Source organism: Furipterus horrens, unplaced genomic scaffold, assembly GCF_987537825.1.
Source record: "Furipterus horrens unplaced genomic scaffold, mFurHor1.1.pri manual_scaffold_7, whole genome shotgun sequence".
Lineage (NCBI taxonomy): Eukaryota > Metazoa > Chordata > Mammalia > Chiroptera > Furipteridae > Furipterus > Furipterus horrens.
In genome coordinates, this window is record NW_028327177.1 from 29,606,075 (window position 1) to 29,623,521 (window position 17,447).

The window sequence follows — 17,447 nt, forward strand, 5'->3', positions numbered from 1 at the left end:
TCTTTCTTTTATGTCTTCCCACCTTTCCCATGTCTAGGTTTACCTGGAAGGTCCAATAATTAAGCCTGGATTCCCTATTATGGCTATAAGAATCAATTCCTTCAGTCTTATGTTGCTCTCTTTGGCTTCCATCATGGAAAGTAACTGTAGTAAAGCTATATTAACAGCCCGATAATGTCTTCAAAGTTAACAAGGAATTTTAAAAAATTAAAGAGGAAGAAAGGCATCCAAGCTCATCCTATGATGCCAACAATACCCCAAAGCTGAGATCAGTTAAAGACATTGTCAAAAAAAAAAAGAAAAATCGCAGTCATATATCCTTGATAAACGTAGACCAAAAAAATGCAATAAAATATTAGCAAACCAGATTCAACAATATGTTAAAGGGATTGTACACCATGACCAAGTGGATTCATCTCAGAAATGCAAGGATAGTTCAACATCTGTACATCAATTTATGTGATATATCATATTGACAAAATAAAGAATAAAAACCATATGATCATCTCAATAGATAGAGAAAAAGCATTCGGTGAAATTCAACACCCTTTTATGATAAAAACTCAAAATACTGGGTATTGAAAAAAACATATCTCAATATAATAAAGGCCATATATAACAAACCTATAGCTAATATCATACTTAATGGAGAAAAAGTGAAGTGTTTCCTCTAAGATCAAGAATAAGGCAAGGATGCCTGTTATTACCACTTCTACTTAATACAGTATTAGAAGTGCTAGCCACAACAATCAGACAAGAAAATGAAATAAAGACATCTAAATCAGAAAGAAATAAGTAAAACTCATTATTTGCAAATGATATGATAATATATGAGTACATAGAAAAACCTAAAGACTCCACCATAAAACTATTAGAACTAATAAATGAATTCAATATATTTGGTGGATACATATTCAAAATACAGAAATCTGTTGCATTTCTATATACCAGTAACAAAAAATCAGTAGGAGAAATTAAGAAAACTATCACATTTACAATTGTAATAAAAAGCATAAAATATCTAGGGAGAGATGAAGACCTGTACTCTAAAAATTATAAGATATTGAAGTAGATACAAATAAACAGAAGGATATACCTTGCACATGGATAGGAAGCATTACTATCATTAAAATATCCTTACTACCTAAAGTAATATATTCAATGCAACCCCCATCAAAATACCAATGGCATTTTATCAAAAGTAGAACTAGTTTTAAAATTTATATAAGACCAAAAAAGACCTAAAATAGCCAAAGAAATCTTGAGAAAGGAAAAAGTAGGAGGTAGCACACCCCCTAATTTCAAACTATACTACAAAGATACAATAATCAAAATAGCATAATACTGGCATAAAAAATAGATATATAGATCAATGGATAGAATAAGGAGCCCAGAAATAAATCCTCACTCATATGGTAAATTAATCTATAACAAAAGAGACAAGAACATATACACAGTGGGGTAAAGACAGTCACTTCAATAAGTGGTATGAGAAAACTGGACAGATACTATAAAAAAATGTAAAGCTGGACCACCTTCTTACAACATGTACAAAGATAAACTCAAAACAAATAATTAAATGTAAGACCTAAAACCATGAAACTCCCAGAGAAGGAAACATAGGCAGTAAACTCTTTGAGAAAGTTCTTAGAAATATGTTTTTGGGTATGTCTCCTTGGGCAACAGCACAAAAGGAAAAAAAAAATAAAAGGGACTACATAAAACTAAAAAGTTTTTGCACAGCAAAGGAAACAATCAACGAAACAAAAAAGACAACCTAATGAATGGGAGACAATATTCCAAGTGATACATCCAATAAGGGGTTAATATTTGAGATACTGGGTTGGGTTGGCCAAAAAAATTGTTTAGTTTTTTCCATACAATAAAAGACATGTTTTTTATTTTCACCAATAACTTATTTGATTTGGATATTTTGAGTATGTTGGCTACCTCTCACATGGTATAATGCTGATTATTCTCAATTAATGTCTCAATACGATTGCTATCAATTGCAACTGGTCTACCTGACCATGGAGCATCGTCCAGTGAGTAATCTTTGCAAATCACGTTTGAGACATTCATTCAGCCACAGTGCCTTCTCCATACACTGGACAAATCTTTTCTTTTTCTTTTTTTGTTTCTGTTGCATTTTTTACCTTTCTTGAAATAATAAAGCATAATATGCCAAAAATGTTGCTTATTTTCTTCCATAGACAATATTAAAGTGGCTACACAAAAATTCACCAATATGATCTAAAAAAACTGTTTCAAATGATGTTAAAGACAGCTAAGCACTACTAGAACCATTGTATGGAAAAAAACAAATGAACTTTTTGGCCAACCCAATATAAGAACTTATATAACTTAACACCCCCAAAACAAGCAACCCAATTTAAAAAATGGGCAAAGAACCTGTACAGACACTTCTCCAAACAGGATATATAGATGGTCTACAGAAGTTGAAAAGATGCCCAATATCACTAATCATCAGGGAAATGCAAATTAAAACCACAATGAGATATCACCTCATACCTGTCAGAATGACTATTATCAATCATCAACAAATAACAAGTGCTAGTGATAATGTGGAGAAAAGGGAACTCTCATGCACTGTTAGTGGGTATTCATCCAAAGAAAACAAAAATGCTAACTCATAAGGCATATGCAACCCTATCTTCATTACAGCACTAGTATTATAATAGCCAACGTATGGAAGCAATCAAGATGTACACACACACACACACACACACACAGAGGAATATTATGTAGCCATAAAAAGAATAAACTCTTGTTATTTGCAACAGCAAACATGATTAATCTAGAGTGTATTATGCTAAGTGAAATAAGTCAGACAGAAAAATACCATATTATTTCACTCACATGTGGAATCTAAAAACAAAATAAAACAAAAGAGAACCATAAATATAGAGAACAAGCTGATAGTTGCCAAAAAAGGAGGAGGATAGGGAGATGAGAATTAAAAATAAATGCAATTTGAAAACTAGATGAAGAAGGAAAAGCTAGTAGAAGGTGTTGCTGATTTTTCTTTGCATTCTGTCATAGTTTCCTTACATAGTCTCTAGCTGATGTGGTTGCAGTTGCTATGTTTTATTTGCTTGTTTGTTTTCCCTAGTGGCTGATCATACTGGATACTTTGGTTGTCTGGCAGACATTTAAATAAAAACTTCTTTCTTTAAGGGGACAAATTAGTTCTTTTCTGGAATCAACTGACAAAAAGCATATAAACCTCAGGAGATTCTTTGAACATACCACAGTAATTAATCTGTTGAATATTTTGTGTGTTGAGTTAAACATGTCACTACTGAGACTCTCACACATTGGTTAACAACTTTCTAAATATTTACCAAGATCTTTAATAAGTGAGAGTGCTTCCCATGATATAAAGGCTCCACCACCATCATCCATGGCACCTTGCCCAACGTCCCAGCTGTCCAGATGTCCACTGACCAGTACAACCTAGAACAAATAATAAAGAGATAAAAATAAGACTAAGCAGAAATGACATAAAAGAGGAAGACTTATAAGCATTCAAATACAGAAATGAAACTTTCCTATATTTTTCTATTTTTATGCCTTAAAATATCTGTGTCATTACTAGTGGAAAACTTAGTACAGAAGTCTTACACAAAAGGATGCAATGTCATCCTAATAGTAATGAAAGTTCTCACCTTATACTTCTCTTTATCAATATCATTTTGAATACTAAGAAAAATGGCTTATTATGGACAGATGTTTGACAACTTTATTATATGGCATAAAAATGGAGCTCAAAACTTCAACCCTATTCTCAACTGTCCCAAATTCTAGCAGACACATGATAAACACGTGTTAAACTGAATTCAAATGAAAGTAAAAACAAAAGTTTATTTTTAAAAAATGATTATACTTTGTGCATTTTAAATCACTTTGGTGTTGAATAAATTGATGAAGCTACAAACTAAATTCTAATTAACAGACACACTTTTAAGAAAGATTTCAATTTACATTAATGTGAGATAATTTATTGACTAATTATTATGAGTTTTAAATCATTATAGGTTTAAATTTTTTTTGAGAATCATTAGTATTTTCTCCAGGGAAAAAAAATTCAATGGAGCTACATTTTATGGAAACATTTTAAAGAAGCTTAAAACAAAGTAAAATGATGCTGGATTAGGATACCCACATGGGAAAAAGTATCTTTGTCGCTGGGCTATTATCCAAAATAAGCTAATGCTTCCCAGTACCTACACTATGTCATGAGCTATGCTTGTTTATAAGAACTGAAAATGATTCCCAACTGCAAAATGAGGAGCGCTGAGCGCAAAGACCAAGGTGCTAAGTGCAAAGACCAAGATGGAAACGGGGCATCGTGTGCAAAAAGGACTGAGTGCAACAGAAGAATAAGCATGCATGCCTAAAAGAATTTAATCACTACACGCCACCGCCTATAAATACCGAGGCTCCTTCCAGCTGAGGAGAAGGTGCAGTTAGAGCATGACCTTACCATTCTCTATTCCCTGAACAAAGAATAAAATTTCTACACTGCTTTACTGAACTCAGTCTCATTCTATTGGCACGAATGGCACTGGGCAGAAGGACCTTGTTTTGAGTCCCCAACCTGAAAGGGTTGGTAACATCTTGATCTCTGTATCATACTACATATAAATATTAAGTCAGATGAATTATAAATTTAAGTAAAGGTGTGAAGAAAGCTTAGAACTACTTTGTCAACTTGGAATAGAAAAAGGTTTCTTAAACTGAACACACAAAGTACAAACCATAAAGGAAGAAATAATAAATTGGACTTTTTAAGTATTAGGAATATTTGTTTATCATAAGATCCCATTGCAAGAGTAAAAAGGCAGCTCACAGAAGAGGAGAAAATATTTCCAATACACATACCAAACAAAAGACACATATCCAGTATGTAGAATTCCTAATAAGCAGTAACAAAAAGAAAGTCAACTGATAGAAAAAATGGACAAAATACTTAAACCAACAATTTACAAACACAAATATAAAAATTACTAATAATCATATGAAAAGTGCTCAGGTTCATTACCATCAAAGAAATTTAAATTAAACCACATTCAATACACATTCACCAGAATGGCTAAAAAAAAAAGAAAAAGACAGAAAGAGCCAAATACTGGGGAGGAGGTAGGGCAACTGGAACTCTCATACATTGCTAGTGTGAGTATAAGTGCACAACCACTCTGAAAAACTGGCTTATCTACTAAATATGAACATACAAAATACCCCATGACCCAGAAATTCCACTACTATCTATATATGCAACAGAAATGTTGAGTGTATAGATAGCTTCACCAAAAGAGATGGACTAGAATGTCCATAATAGCCTCCAACTCCTTCTCAAAAAGAAACTATTGACAGCAGAATGAAAGGTGTTATATCAACGCAACATTGCACAGTAGTAAGAATGAACGAACCCAATACATGATAAATGTACATGAGTCACATAAAAGTAATGACGAATGAAAGAAGCCAGACAAAATAATACATCATGTATAATTCCATTTGTATAAAATATAAAAATAAGCAAAACAGGAGAGTGGTCCTCTGTGGCAAGGAGGGTCAGTGACAGGAAGCGGGTACAAGGAGAGCTTCTGAGATGCTGGGCATGTTATGGTTCCTGATCTGCGACCTGTTTCACAGATGTGCTCCGTTTGCAAAAGTTTATCTTGTTATGCACTTAGAATTTGTGTACTTTTTCTCTTAGAATATTACACTTTAATAAAAAGTTTTAAAAAACAAGTGCATCAGATTGATGTGTATGTACACGATGTAGTAAGTAAATCAAAGTTAAACAAGTCTCGATGATTAATGAAACACCCATGACTTTGGGAAAGCAGGCTTTTGATTTGAAATATCAAGCAGCTGCACCGTCTCCCATTGACTCTGTATACACAGACCCAGCCTACTATGACTTCACTATAGTCACAAACAATATCCAGACCAACAAATGGCCATGTAATGAACCCAAATGGATTGTTTCTAAGGAAAAAAATAAAAAATATATATTGCAAGAGCAGGAAACTCTGATTCAGAAAGTGGTGTAATCCCATGTGGAATTAACATCAGTCAACTGTCTCCCCACCCTCAGAACCATTTTCCCAGTGAAGTTAAAGTTCCAGTGGGTTCAAAGTGTCAAAATGTATTTTAATAAACTTTTTCTCATATAACACCTAAGAATAATTATTTTACTCTTATTTTATCCTTCAGATGTCCTTCAGAATTACTGAGGTTGTTTTAAAATAATATTTCTTCATGTTTTCAGAAATGTCTCCATTCTCCAATCCAGAATTATTATTTCAGCTAATAGTCAAAAGATGGCTTTGAATAATAGGAAATTAAATGATATCCCATAATACAAGATCTTTGGCACAGTGCTATGGAAGGATGATCACAAACCATTTGGATTATAAGAACTTATTTTAATTTTTTTTAATCAGAAAAAATTGGGGGACACCATGAGATAGTAATTGTAACTTTAATATTGATTGCTTGAAAAACTAAGTAATGACAAGTTACTTCTAATTCAGTGGAATTTTTAATGAAGTTGAATTTTCCTAACCATAAGAGCAGCTTCTACATACACTTAGAAATAGTAATGCATGAGACCTCATTCAACATGGTGTCTGGCTAGCATGCCTTAATGCAGCCCAAAAGGATAACCCAGCAAAACATACAAACTCACCATGCCTTATGTCAGTGTCAGGGAGAAATGAACATTAATTATAATACATTTGTACCTGATTCAAGCATTCAAGAAAACAAAAGACTACCCAGATATATTGCAAATCCCAGTTCATGAAAAAGAACCACCTGATAAAAGACAGGAAAATGTACAGTGCCTTTACTTCCCCTCTTTCCAGATGTAGACATAGCACCCCTACAGCAATAACATGGCCTAGAATCAACAAAGAAGTGGGGCACCCACACTTCTACCTGCTTCGTGTGCTGCTGGGAGGCAGGCGGAGCACTGACCAGTCCCCTACCCTCCAACTTCTTTTTCACCAGCATCTTTCCAAATGCAGTAGAGGGTAGCAATTATTGCAATGACAACAACAGCAATAGCAGCCATAGCAAACAATAACTAGTAAGGCAGAATGGGAACTGTGCTGCTCTGCAGTGTAGAGGTTGCTATTTGTAAGGCACGTGGTATCCTTGACTGTCAAAGACTCAGCCTTGGGAGAAAGGGGAAGAGTCTACGGCAGCAGGGCAGAAATGCTCTGGATGGAGGCTGCCAGGATGAAGGGTTAGACCGGCGCTGACACACAACCACCTGCAGGCCAGCTGTGGGAGAGAGCGGAGACAGACCAAATCAAGGGGAGAGAGAGAGAGCAGCCCCTAGGACAAGCCCCTCAGTTCTTTACTGTTGGTGCTCACAGTGTCACTGAGTCCACGTAGATTTGTTTGATTAAAAGATAAATTGGAATGGAATCAAAATGGGGCATATGTAATTATGGCAGAGCAAGGAAGACTGAACAGCCATACTTCCTGTGGGAAGCATGTTCTTAGGAAAACAAGCCAATGCAAGACCCTGGAGAAAATTCCATGATCTTTGGAATCCATCAATTCATTTAGTCAACAGTTTTTATAGAGGTTTTACTATGTGCTAGAGATACAGAAATGAACAAAACCAGCAAATATTTAGCCTCAATGGAACTTACATTTTGATGAGGGAGATGGATGATAAATAAATACAATATAATGATAGTTTTAAGTGCTATTAAAAGAAGTCAGAGAAAGAGAATAAAGATTGGTGGTGGCAGAGAGAGAGAAAAAATCAGTCTGCTTCCTCTTAAAATATAAATAGCTACAAAAGAATTCTGTCTCCATTCTAACAGTGAGAGAAACCTGATAATCTATAAAATCATAACTTTCATTAGGCCTGTTAGAGAGCTGAGATTGTAATTCAACTGGAGGAACTGAATTCTAGAAGATAACAAGTTCACCCAAGGAGAGATGGCGTTTGCCTATAGCAGTGACTGGGTGTTGGGGGTGGGGTGAGGGGAGAGGTAATAGTCATAAAAGCAGGAACCAGCAAGGAAGAAGGCAGCTAAAACATTAACAAATTCTTACAGGGTAAATCTGGGTTCATACGAAAGTTTAGAAACCCTGGGAACCTCTCACATAAGGGCACTCGGTACCTGTTTCCCAGATCTTTTCTACAGGTCTCCTTAGATGCTCACAAGAAACATCGGGAGCAGGGCAGAAGCCATGGGAGAGCCGGCCTCAGTGGGGCAGATGGTGCCAGGTACCGATGGGAGGCAGGCAGCAAACAACCTGCTGCCAAGACCCTTCTCTTTGAAGAAGAGACAGAAAGTTGTCCTGCAAGGCAGCCCCAGACACAGGGAAAGAGGTAGGAAATTGCACCCCCACTCTGCACTGACACTAGGAAAAACAAGTGTGCCCCCGGGGGAGTGCAGGAAGCCTGCTGACGCCCAGAATACTGCACTGATACAAAGCAAGAGTTCTGCGGCCATTGGGCGAGGGGCAGAACACACACTCTCATGACTCATGACAGAGATTGGCTTCCACGGGAGGAGCAGAAATGTCTAGAAAGCCCCACTGGAGAGCTCAGCACACAGAGCCTGGCTATGATGGAGGGGCAAGAGAACCAAGAAATCACTGTCCCCACTGGGAGCCTCCAGTGTGCAACAGGCAGAGCAGTAAGAGTATTCATAGCCAAGGCAAGAGCAAGAACAGAGAAGCAGACATGCCTGCTGTGATGTGGGCTTACAGAGCCTGCTGAAAGCCGAGGGTGAAGCTAGACACTGAGAAATCCCATCTCACCACCCAACCCCTACACTAAAAACGAAGTAGCAGCAGCCCACTGCTGAAGAAGTTTCAGGTATGTAGGCGCCAAGAATAAGAATAGAAACAGTAAAATCCAAATGAGTTCTGTTCTTATTAGTGGACATACACGCTATTCTCTTAACTCGACTATTCTTGTACATATAATATTTAGCATCCACTCAAAAATTATGAAATATGAAATAAGCAATTTAAAAAATCCACTGTCAGAAAATAAAGTATTCAACAGAACCAGACAAAAATATAGTCCAGATATTTAAACTGTCAAGACTTTAAAAAAGTGCAAAACTATGATTAACATGTTAAAGGATCTAGTGAAAAAGATGGAGAACTTCATCAGAGAGGAGGCTGTATTTAAAAAGTCAAATTAAAATGCTAAAAATTAGAAATATATTTATTTATAGATGCACTAAATGCATCTGTATGCAGTGCATACAAAGATGGTAGAACTGCAAAGCAAAGCAAAGTATAATAATGGTAAACCAAAATTAGGGTAGTGTTCATATCAGATAGGGTTGGGGCAGAGAGAAGGAGATAATTAGAGAAAAGCACATAGTGGGCTTCTAAGGCACTGGTAGTATTTTTTCTCTGAAACTGAGTGGTAAGAACATGTGTAATCCTTTTATTATTCTTAAGATTTTATATACATGCAAATAAAGTCTTTTGCATGAGTGCAATCTTAAACAATAGCAAGAGTTACAAAAGACATATCTTTGAAAGGCATGGGGTTCAGATAGTTTTATAAGTCAATACAAACAAACACTAAAGGTCAGATTTATCTCATCCTATTTCTTTTGTTTTTAAATTTTTAATTGTATTATTTTCCATTACCATTTATCCCCCTTATATCCTCTTCCACTTCCATAGACCCCCTCCCCACCACAATCACTACATTGTTGTACATATTTTTGCTCTTGTGATGTCTTGTTTTCTCTGCAAATGCTTCATTCTCTTAGTCTCTTTTTATTTGGTGTATTTTAAGAGGTAATGGGGCGAGTATTTGGGCTACAAACTTCAAAGCCTAATGCATTTCCAGACACAGGAAATCCCCAATCAAATTTTCAACAAAAAATGATTAAACAATTGAAAAATATGAGCTACAAAAAGAGGAGGGAAAAACCTATCGTTCTTTAGCCTTAGAGAAGAAGCCAAGAAGTGCTACAATAATGGGCTTCAGCAATGATGTGCCTCTCTGTGGAAGATAAGAACAGCAGATGACAAAGCAGAAGGACCAGGTTTGAGCTGCAGCAGTGAGCATTAGAATCCTATAAATGATCAATTATTTTATGATGGAAGGCTTTTGTAGACATTAAAAGAATGCTAACAGGAGAGAGATTATGGAAAATTCCTTTCCTTGGGGGGTTTCTAAAATAGGATACATTGTTAGGTCCTTGATGGAAAGTTAACATAGAAGAGATAAATAAAATCTCTCAAGGTTACATCTAGTCCAATGTTCCATGACTGTTTTCAAGAATTCTTCTATTCTAACCACTTTAAAGGGGGGGAACTTGTCTTTTGAAAAGTCCCCATAATCTCAACAGACTTTTCTCTGAGCATCTCCTAGATACGCTGGCTGCCAAGATCTTCCTACCATTCAGAATCTAAACACAGGTGGGAAGGCACTTCTTGAGAAACTCATGTTTTTCTAATCCCTGTCGAAGATAATCTCTTGGCTTTCAGAGAGCAACTGATGAATGTAGTGTGCTATTGCCCAGCACAGACAACAGGGATTATGTTTGAACAAATACTGTCCTCCCCAATGGACAGACTGGATGGTCTACAGAATAAAGCTAGGCTCCTGACACACAGGGTGTGTTCAGAGACAACACAGCAGACATCTGAGGTCCTCTTGAATTGATTCCTTATCTTCAAGCTTTGTTTAGTGAAGCTGTTGGGTGTTGATAGTTTGTGGGATAAAAAATGGTCCATCTGTCCAAATGATCACACATCACCACAGCTGTTCCTGAAAGGAGGTGTTTCATTCCAGACTGTCCCCTCTTATTTGTGTGGGGCACATAGTCTGGCTTCATAAAAGGAAATCATGACTATTCCTGGCTGAAGTCTCTGAGTACATCACTGGACAGATATCTGTGAATAAAACAAGAAAGGTCTGGTTTATCTGTGACTCACAAAAACCAGCCGTTAGGTAGATTTATAAAATATGATTGCAGTGTATTTGGAAGAAATGGCTGAAGTTTACTAAACATTGATTTGTGAGTAGGGGCACAGCAGAGAAAGCCTATGGAAGGAAATTTTCTGATTAAATGGAGTTGTTTGAGTTTCATCCAGGTGTCATGACTGGTTGCAACTGGAGATGATATTCTTTTAAGAGAAAGAACCACGCTTCTGAATTATTTCTTCTTTGGCCTAAGCAACCAAAGGGTAATTTGTCTCACTTGAGAGGATGGGAGGAGCAGAAGAGTTGAATTACAACATTGTATTTTAACTTCCTCAGGGGAAGAAAGGGAGACAGAGAGCTTAGGCAACTTCTATCTCAATAATGATCATCTTTCCCATGGTTAAATCCAACTATGGTACAGTGCACAGCTATAACCTCTCTTTTATTACAACCATTCACTCATCCCTATGTTCCAGGCACAGTGTGTAGAATTTTAAAGAAAAAGAATAGAAGCCTTAGGTATTCTACAGACTCTTTCATGGTTCAGTTTAGACAAGATAATCTTTCTTTATATATTGGGGGCCAAGGTACTTCCTACTAAAAAAAAAAACAATAACAACATAAAAACATGTTTTTGACATTTAGGTTTATAAGCTAAAGGATTCTTCTTGGCCCCTAATGTTTTTTTAAAATCCCAGAAGCCTATGCAGCTTAGAGTACTATTTTTGATGCTTGTTTGTCTACTGATTATGAAAATGTTCTCAATTATTTAATCTCCCTGATGTTCTGAATGTGCTCTATAGAAGTCAGTTAGCAAGATCAACTGAAAGCTTCTGTCTTTACATTATTGTGTAGCCTCCAGTTTTCGGCCTGTTTGATGTGCTAGGAGATAAAAACTAAAAACAGAGCAGGGCTTACTTATTCAAGTGAGTGCTTTCACCTTGAGAAACATAGTTTGTGGGAAGCTATACACTAATTCCTCCTCTACCACCAATCCCCATAAAAAGAAAGCCAAACCAGTGTGGATTAGTATATAGATTTACTTCTTTACTTTTTTATATAGTTTTTCCTTAGTAGAGGGAGTTTTGTTTTGAGGGTGGGGACTTTTTAGTTACTTTGTGAATGATTAGGAAAAAGAGGAAAAAAGAAAGGGATGAAGGAAGAGATGGAAGAAGGCAGGGAGAGATGGGAGTAAAATGATGACTAACACAAAAAGGGGAGGTGAAGCAGAAGACAGAGCAGAAGGGCAGAGGATTATAAAGCAGCTCCAGGAAAAGCACAGAAAGGAAAGGTGTGAGTCCAGGCTGTGTTGAGTTGCAGAGGCTCACAGGACAAAGCTAACGCAAATGCAAATTCTTTCTCCATGTTGTGATGTGCACAAGCTTGATGTCACCATGGATGTTGCTAAGACCTGGTGGACTGAGAAGCGGGAAGGAGTCTTTGAAAATACTACCCAGCCATGATAGCCTGTGTGGTTTAAATAAAGTGACCTAAAGTATTTCTGCCTCAGACACCCAAGTCATTCTGTTGTCTCCTGCCTGCCATGTCCCTGGACCACAGTGGTAAAAGGAAATCAGAAGTCAACCGTCCCCCGCCTCAAGACCTGGCAATTAATTTTTTGGTAACTGATGTTAACACACGAAGACAATTTAAATTTTGATGCATATATTTGACAAAAGACAGTCAAATAATGTTACCAACAATCCGAATAGGGGACATTTGAATGATCTAATTTTTAGCTTCAGGACAGTGTCAAGAAGCCAAGCTTCTTGGGTATATTATGTATATCTACCCCAAATGAAAAACTCTTCCTTTCCATTGAAAACATATAAATTGAAACTGAACTTCAATATTCACATCCAAATAACACATCTGCATAAAGAAGAGTGACAATTATAGCCTCACAATAATCAAAAGCTACTAATAGCTAAAATGTTGGTTAACTTTATGAAGTTTGTACATCACAAGTCAAAAACAATAGTCTGAAAGGGATTTTTTTTCCAAAGTCCATAGCAACCTCGAAGTACGGCCATGCTTTGCACAGAACAGAAAATGTTATCTGCTAGAGTAAAGGGGATAAAAGTTGACCCTAGAGATTGGAAGTCCATGAGGAATTACTGTTAAAAAATAACAATTATCGGCCATAAAAAAGAATGCAATCTTATTACTTGCTACAGTGTGGACAGATCTAGAGAGCATTATGATAAATCAAATAAGACAAATACCATATGCTTTCACTTACATGTGGAATCTAAAAAAATAGAATAAATAAACAAACAAAATAGAAACAAACTCATAGATACAGAGAACAGACTGATGGTTGCAAGAGAGGAGGGAGGATGGGGGACTGGGTGAAAAAGGCGAAGGGATTAAGTGTACAAATTGGCGGTTACAAATAGTCATGGGGATGTAAAGTACAGCATAGGGGACATAGTCAATAATATTGTAATAGCTATGTATGCTCAGGTGAGTACTTGAAATATCAGGAGGATCACTTTGCAAAGTATATGATTGTCTAACCACTCTGCTGTACACCTGAAACTAATTCAAAATAATGTTGACTGTAAACGGTAATTGAAAATTTAAAAAAAGAACATAATGAAAATACAAGGTAGTTTTCAGAACATAAAAGAGACCACAAAGGAGAATGATTTAGCTTTCCTTTCCCTAAATACAATTAATGAAAATGAAAAAGCATCATGGACAATGAATGCTCACTTTCTCCATCAATGGTTATTGTGATATTATTGTCACATTGTAGGTTTCATTTTTTTAATGTCAGAATTCATGAGGTTGTCCATGTTCCCTTAAGTATTTTGACTTGTCATGAGATTATAGTCTCATTAGTTAACTGTTGGTTATAACCACTTGTTTCTAATAATCATACACTTTGGGAAAGCTAAAAAAAAAAAAAAAAGAAAGAAAGGAAGAAGAAGAAAAGAAAAGAAGGAAGGAATGGGGATGGAAGGGAGAAAGGGAGGGAGGGAAGAAGGAAGACTATTTTCTCCTCAATAGTGTATTTTCTGAAGAAACAAAAATGCTCAGCCAAACAAACCAGTGTTTATTAATTTAACACTTATTTATGAGCACAAATAGTATGTTTAACAGGCTATAGAATTACAGCAAGATTTAAAGAAGTACAAGCATCAAACTCCAATTCCCACTAAATTATATTCCACACTAAATTCTGAATGTTAGCAGTTGCTTAACTCAGCCCTGGTTCAATCTTGTTCAACATTTCCATTACCTCGGACACATGCTTATGAATTTTAAGATGCTAAAGTTATAAGATGAATCATTAATATGTTGAACAAAATAACTGAGTTTCTAGGATATTCTGAAGCAGAAATAATAGCTTGTCAACAAAATAATTCAGCAGGAATAAATATGAAGGTGCGCACTGTACTTAGTGATGGTAGGTTGATAGCAGCTCATGTGGGGATGGGCAGAAAACTCAGGTGGGCCTAAGCATATTGAACTAACAGTATGTCAACTATGGAAAAAGTTAATAAAACTTTAGGGTTTGTTAATAGAAATATAAGATTCTGATTATATGAAGTAATACTCCCACTTTAATTAATCAAACACTTTTTCCTTTCTGTTTTTTTCAATCCGGATACCTAAGGAAAAACTGGTCAGAAAAGAGCTGCAAGGATTTTAGTGTCTGGAAATAGCACTGTTTGAAGAGCAACTACTATGTTTACCCTGGAGAAGAGAGGGCTTCAAAGGGCTAGATGCTTCTTATACAAGAAGAGTAGATTTGCCCTCTGGGTATAACCAGGCCAGTGAGTGGCGGGTATGTGCAGGCATATTACAGCTTAGCAGAAGAATAAATATGGCAGGTCCAGAAAGGGAACAGTATTCCTCAGAGGAGTGAGCTGCCAAACACTGGCAGTGTTGAAGCAGAAACGAAAGGTATATCTGTCAGGTAAAGAAAGGGTATCTGACCTGAACTGGGAGTGGGAGCTGGGCACCAAGCACAATGATCTTGAAGGGTGCGTAGACTCTAAGATTCTGATTTTAAAGTGAAAAGTGGGCTTTTCTCGGCCATTACTCAATGAGAAGGAACTGGTAATGTCTTCCTGGAATACTGGCCTTGTTTTTGCACTATAAATTTTTATTATTGTGTTTTTTCTTCAACTTGATCCAAAGTAAAAAATTTTCATTATATTGTTAGTAATTTATTCTTAAGGAAAACTGCCATAATAAACAGAACTTTTTATTTAAAATGTGCCTTTCTGAACTGACGCTGTTCTGTATCAGCTGCCACTGGAACTGAGGGGCACAGCGAGGGACAGCACAATAATTACGGGCACTGTCGATGCGGCAGTGAACTCTGCACCTATAGTTTCCTTTGAAAAGTCATGATAGGCTGTCATCTCTGCATTTGCTTAAATCTTCTCAAATTTATTTTTATTTTTTGCATCCAAAATAACAAATTTCATATGTTTATTATGTACCACATGGTACTTCCCTCTATTTGCCCTAAAATTACCTTCTCATGTACATAATACATAACAATTCTGACTTGGTAGACATTTCTAAATCAAGTTGTCGTTTTGTTTCCTTTGTAAGGTGAAGATTGCTACACTCATTATAAGTCTCATCATACCATTTTTGATGTTTCCTTCTGAACTTTCTCTAATTCCTCTAGGTTTTGGAAATGTAGCCATCAAGTTTGTAATGTATAAATACCATAATTTTGTGTGTATTCTATAGAAACTGTAACAACCTTCCTGATAGTCCCCAGAATTTACTTGGCCTCTTTAATTGTATAGAGTTACACAAATTAAGAAACCTACAATAAAGGGACTCTGGATTCCTTTTTAGGCTCCCACATCCACACCCAGTTAAAGACAGAATTAGAAATTAATAGATAATGGCCAACAGTCTCCTTTCACACAGAGAAGTAAAGTGATTTGCCCAAGTGGTAGGGCCTGAAAATAGACCCCAGAGCTTCTGACCCAGAGCAGCAGGTTATTTAGATTATATTCCTCTACTGGCTTCATAAAAAAGTGATGCAGAAACTACTTTTGAATTAAATGAGATGACATGACATATTCATCATTATCATAGTCTTTGGCATAGAACTTAAACTCCTTAAATGGTTCCTATAATTGATTAATCATAATTACTTTGAGTTGACTTCAAACATTAAAAACAATTCCCTCTGGGAAAGAGTCACTTGGGAAGCTGAAGAGCATAAGTAGATTGCATACAGACTGCTTCAGAAGGCACAGCTCAGGGTACTATGCACTGCCAGCTTGAATTAATGGGAGAATCAATCACAGCACATGGTTTTTAGAAATATGACAAATATTTTTAAAGTGTTGTTTGGTGAGCCTAACTTAAAACAGTATGAACTTATTTCATTTGAAAACACCCATATGCCATGAACAGCTTAGTTATATTTTCATTTCAATAACAGGTTGCAAATGGGAAAAAATAGTTATAGCTAAAGCAATCACCAATACACAGATCTCTCTAAATAACTGCAGTTACTAGGTAACCAGGTAGCACCGGGTGAAAATGAATTCAGGTGTTTGAACTGAGATGGCTCAGTTTTGTTCTGGGAATGGCTCACCTAGCAAAGGATTCCACTGTCAATTGCATTTACAAAGTTGGGAAGACTGGGCACAGAATGACTCTCTTCCTAGGAGTGCCTTGAATATAGGGAGAGTCCAGAATAGGGTCTTGGAGAAAACAACAAAAGTCTGGCATATTGCAGGGAGAAATGAGAAGCTTAAAGCAGGTACAAAAAGCACATCCTGACATATCATTTGAGTATAATCTCTGTAGAGAAGATAACAAAGATTTCCAAGAATGGGGACTGGATGATAAAGGACAAGTATCATTTTTTAACGCTATTGTAGACAAATTTAAGAGTAGCATTGTTTAAAGATCAAAGAAAAACTAAATGGCTTTTCAAAGGAGCACTGTTTCATCTTTTTCAACTCTCTACTCCAACAACTTATGAATTCTAATCTCCATGTGTTCCTTCAGTAAACTGCATAACGTAGGGCATGTTTCAACGTCCTCTTTATCCCTCCTCTTGCAACAGAGTAGTTAAAACCATGGGTTTCAGAGGAGGACAGACCAGGATTTGAAGTCTACCTGTCCTATTTACCAGGAGCCTTCAACTGTTGGGACTCTTTGAACTCCCATTTCCACGTACGGAAAAACAGACATTAACAATTGTCCACAGTGGGGGACACAGCAGCAACTGCAAGGGAAGAGCCTAACTGGCACCCAGTGCAGGCTCATTCCATCCAATTTTCTAAGCCATTTTAGCACTTACTTAGACGTTTTATTGTTACCAGAGTGCCCAATGGATATAGTGATATTATCAGTAAATGTGCTTTCTCTGTGCGTGGTTCTCAAGCAGCTGGGGGGAGCAAAGGATACGTTGTTTGGCAGTATGGGGCTGGGCAGGGGGTGTCAGGTGCAGAGGTTGAAAATAAGAAGCCTCTTATCCCTGATCTGA

General features: G+C 36.6%; 1 protein-coding gene across 2 annotated transcripts in view; it reads right to left on the bottom strand.

Moving 5' to 3' along the window:
• The window catches only part of CPQ (carboxypeptidase Q), a 441,869-nt gene that overhangs the window by 152,461 nt on the left and 271,961 nt on the right, over positions 1 to 17,447 (bottom strand). For both annotated transcript variants that reach the window (XM_090282787.1, XM_090282789.1), the window contains exon 5: positions 3,366 to 3,477. In XM_090282787.1, coding sequence (XP_090138913.1) covers positions 3,366 to 3,477 — 112 coding nt within the window. The remainder of the gene's footprint in view (positions 1 to 3,365; positions 3,478 to 17,447) is intronic.